This window comes from Limulus polyphemus, unplaced genomic scaffold, assembly GCF_000517525.1.
Source record: "Limulus polyphemus unplaced genomic scaffold, Limulus_polyphemus-2.1.2 Scaffold3937, whole genome shotgun sequence".
Lineage (NCBI taxonomy): Eukaryota > Metazoa > Arthropoda > Merostomata > Xiphosura > Limulidae > Limulus > Limulus polyphemus.
Window position 1 is genome coordinate 59,442 of NW_013669547.1, and position 4,428 is coordinate 63,869.

The 4,428-nt window shown below is 34.8% G+C and overlaps 1 protein-coding gene across 1 annotated transcript in view; it reads right to left on the minus strand.

Moving 5' to 3' along the window:
• Positions 1-4,428, minus strand: part of LOC106470313 (transmembrane protein 8A-like) — a 44,026-nt gene that overhangs the window by 11,541 nt on the left and 28,057 nt on the right. The window contains exons 7-8 of the mRNA XM_022398938.1: positions 2,855-2,986; positions 1,437-1,642 (exon numbers count right to left, since the gene is read on the minus strand). Coding sequence (XP_022254646.1) covers positions 1,437-1,642; positions 2,855-2,986 — 338 coding nt within the window. The remainder of the gene's footprint in view (positions 1-1,436; positions 1,643-2,854; positions 2,987-4,428) is intronic.

Below are 4,428 nucleotides of genomic sequence, written 5' to 3' on the forward strand. Positions count from 1 at the left end.
AAATGAAGATATAGCCTAAAGATGCTTTGTGGGCTTTACAGCATAACCAGGTTTCATTCGCCCGAGCCTCTGGGCAGTTGCCCCCTTTGCGCCCTCCCACTGTCAGCGGGCCTGGGTAGAATGAATTGGCTAAAGTGATCTTCAACACCAGTATACTGATGTCCATTTATTCACAACAAAAGAAAACCATAAAACAAAGATGATTGCAAGCACCAAAATAATATCATGTTTTAAAAATCATCACAAATGTCAGGTTGTTTATATAAATAGCAGAGTAATGACATAAAAAAGACATCTCTTATAAAACTGATTTGTAAGGTAACTTTTGGACAAAAGATTCATGCAGATGGCTCTCTTATCTGCAGAGTAGTTCCTCTTATTTCAGAAAATTTTTCAAGGTAGTTCATAAAAATACAGGTATAAACACAAATAATAAGCTGGAGATGAAGAGCTTTTGTTAGAAGAGCTAAATTCAATTTTCCTGAAGATTTTTGTGTGAAGTACCAAAGTCTAACCAGACTGGAATAAAATGAAAGATTCCTTTTGTGCACATATATCCAATTTATCAAAACCCCTTCATCATCAATGACTACAATGTTTTAAAGCTATTCATGATTTTTGGAAGTTGACAACCAACTGCAGTAATTCAGCAAAGGAGTTGAAAACAATTTTTTTAATGACAGTTCAAAAATAATTAAAAATAATATACAACATTTGTTCATAGATATACATATTAATTCACATTGTGTGTTTGTTCTTGAGCTTCTCACTGTTTTGGAGCTAGCAGAACCAAACTTAGAAGGTAGAGTTAGGTTTCCCAAGGGGTATCCTTATTTATATGACACAACCCCCCTACCCTTATTTATTTCAGGTACCAAAGGGGTCGAAAATGGGCCCAAAAGGTCATCCAGGCATGATGGGGGTCTAGGAGTACATTCACATTGTCACTGAATGTGAACTTAGCATCATATTTCATGTTTCTGTCCTCCTCTCAGGATCCTGAGAACACCATTTTTCAAACTGTGTTCATACCACCACTTACAAGTTAGTGGGACCAAACTTGGCACACATGCTCAGGTAGCAACGGAGGGTGTCCTTACAGTTTTTAAGGTATATACCCCTTTGGGTTAGCTACAGAAGGAATTGGGAATAATGAAAGAGTTTGATCTATATATTGTGGCCTCTGTGAATCATGGGGCTTTTAACTCCACATAACAGTGTGGGTATATTATGCTGGTTAGATATAATTTGGGATAATAAAGTTTTAAAATAGAAGTCAGCATCTTAGAGATAATCATTAAAGATAAATTTAAATCTAAGGTTTCATGACTTCAAATTATCACAGCTGGTAGTTGAATCATACTGATGAGTTTTAATACACACTTAACAAGTACATTTTAAGTCTTCAGAATACAGTGATTTAAACAAGGAATTACCTGGAGTCATTGTAACAATGGGCTGACAGTGATATATAGTAAACACCAGGTGTAGGAAAAGGCAAGTATTTTATGGCCTTGTCACTGAAGTTTGTAGATAGCTCCATGCTCAAGTGATCTTTGCAATCAATCACACCATTCGTATATAAAGGAGGACTTCCACGGTTTAAACAGATGCTGATGGTTACTACTTGGCTCGTAAGGTTCTGAAATAATGAATATGCATATAGGTTATTTACTGCATAGCTTGATAATGTAAAGTTGTTACAAACAAGTTTAAAGGTAATATCACTTTAGTGATCTTTATTGTTAGTAGTCTGATCTTCAGAATTTCCCGTGTGATAAAAATTTTGTTTTATCTGATTCTTGGTATACTTTTTATAGGTTCTTGTGTGGTTTTTATTTGCAGACTACTATACAAAGTGTTGATGAAATACAGCCTGATGAAGCAGGATCTACTAGATTGCTCCATTTCTAAGTGTTTTTAAGTAGATTTCTTGCATTACTGGCTTCTTAATTTCAAGCAGATTCTCTTGTGTTGCACAGAATATATTTTCTTTTGCTACGTGTTTGAGTTTTGGTATTTTTAACATGAATGGAACCTTAAAATAATTGACAACCAAAGAGAGGGCAGCCAGCTAGCAACACCCACCACCTCTTAACTAAGTAGCAGAACTAACCACCATGTAATATATGTAACCTCACATCTGAGAGTACAGAGAATATCTAACAAATAAATGTGGCAGTTCAAACCTTGAACCTTCTTATCCACAGATGGGCAAGCTACCCACAAGGCTATGCTGGGGTCTTGAGAGCAAGTCTTCAGGCTGCACATTAATGTTAAAACTGAAACTAATTTTTTGCAATACTAAGCTCAGACTTAAAAATTGTTAATGTTGATCCCAGTGGTTGATTAGTCTCAGATCTTCGAAAATTATGTATAATAGTAGATCAATGGGAGGTGGTAAAAACAAATCATCACTTTGTCAGACATATCATTAGAATTATTTCTAAATTGTATATGTACACGAGGGTCATAAAAACCAGCTGTAAGTGAAATCTCAACAAAGCTGATATGGATGAAGACTGAGAACTGTGATCAGATGTAGTTCAAAGAATTCACTTTAATATGAATGATGACTGTGAAATTAGAAATTTAAGACTCATGTCTGAGACACACTTCAAAAATACTTTCTCAACACTGCTAGAGATTTGTTTTAAAGTCTAATGTTTAGAAAGAGTAGAAGTTATGGAACTTGTCAGATGCAAGTTTAATTCTTTCAAAATACAATAAAAACTGCAAATCATAACTGTACTCTTGTCTTCAAACTGAATGCAGTAAAAGACAAACTTCTGTTGTTGTTTTTTTCTTTTAACACACCACTCGTACTTCCAGAGCCACAGAAATGGCCACTTACCGAAATTAAAGAATCCAGGTGAAACCATGTCTGTAACGTTCCACCAATGTCTACAAATGGCTCAAGTTGAAACTTCACAAGGATTGGAAATAAATCTGTCACAATGGCCCAGGACGTAAACCAGTCTTTACCCTATCAAATAAAATAGCAACAAAAAAAAAGATTCACCAAAACTGCTTTGCCCCAGTATTCATCCTATCAAATCAGCAAGAGGAAAATGAGGCTTTATTGTGACTGAAAACAAGCTGGAAAAAAAAAGATGAAAATATGCATCTTGAGATTATCTGTCACTACAGTTCATGTATACTTGTTATTGAATAATAAAGCCACTATTCTATGGAAAATACAAAACATACCACACTGCAATCTTGTAAAATCAAGTGTATATATATTGAGACTAATAATGGCTGGAGACGGCTTGAATGGGTAATGAAGAAAAACTTTAATATAAGTTTAACATAACAGCAAATGTACAATGTTTCGACAAGGTTTTGATGTACCTGATGATGACAAAACCTTTAGTTCAGATGATGATCAAACATGGACAACAATATTCGCATGTCCTGATATTTAGTTCAGACGGTCATCAAACATGGACAACAATATTCACATGTCCTGATATTTAGTTCAGATGGTGATCAAACATGGATAACAATATTCACGTGTCCTGATATTTAGTTCAAATGGTGATCAAACATGGACAACAATATTCACATGTCCTGATATTTAGTTCAGACGGTCATCAAAGATGGACAACAATATTCACGCGTCCTGATATTTAGTTCAGATGGTGATCAAACACAAACAACATTCAAATGTTCTGATATTTAGTTCAGATGGTGATCAAAGGTGGACAACAATATTCACATGTCCTGATATTTAGTTCAGATGATGATCAAACATGGACAACTATATTCACATGTCCTGATATTTAGTTCAGACAGTCATCAAAGATGGACAACAATATTCACGTGTCCTGATATTTAGTTCAGATGGTGATCAAACATGGACAACAATATTCACGTGTCCTGATATTCATTTCAGATGACAATTAAACACAAACAACATTCAAATGTCCTGATATTTAGTTCAGACGGTGATCAAAGATGGACAACAACATTCACATGTCCCAATATTTAGTTCAGATGGTGATCAAACATGGACAACAATATTCACGTGTCCTGATATTTAGTTCAGATGGTGATCAAACATGGACAACAATATTCACGTGTCCTGATGTTTAGTTCAGATGGTGATCAAACATGGACAACAATATTCACATGTCCTGATATTTAGTTCAGATGGTGATCAAACATGGACAACAATATTCACGTGTCCTGATATTTAGTTCAGATGGTGATCAAACATGGATAACAATATTCACGTGTCCTGATATTTAGTTCAGATGGTGATCAAACATGGACAACAATATTCACATGTCCTGATATTAAGTTCAGATGATGATCAAACATGAACAACAATATTTATGTGTTCTGATATTTAGCTCAGATGATGATAAAACATGAACAACAATATTCACGTGTCCTGATATTTAGTTCAGATGATGATCAAAC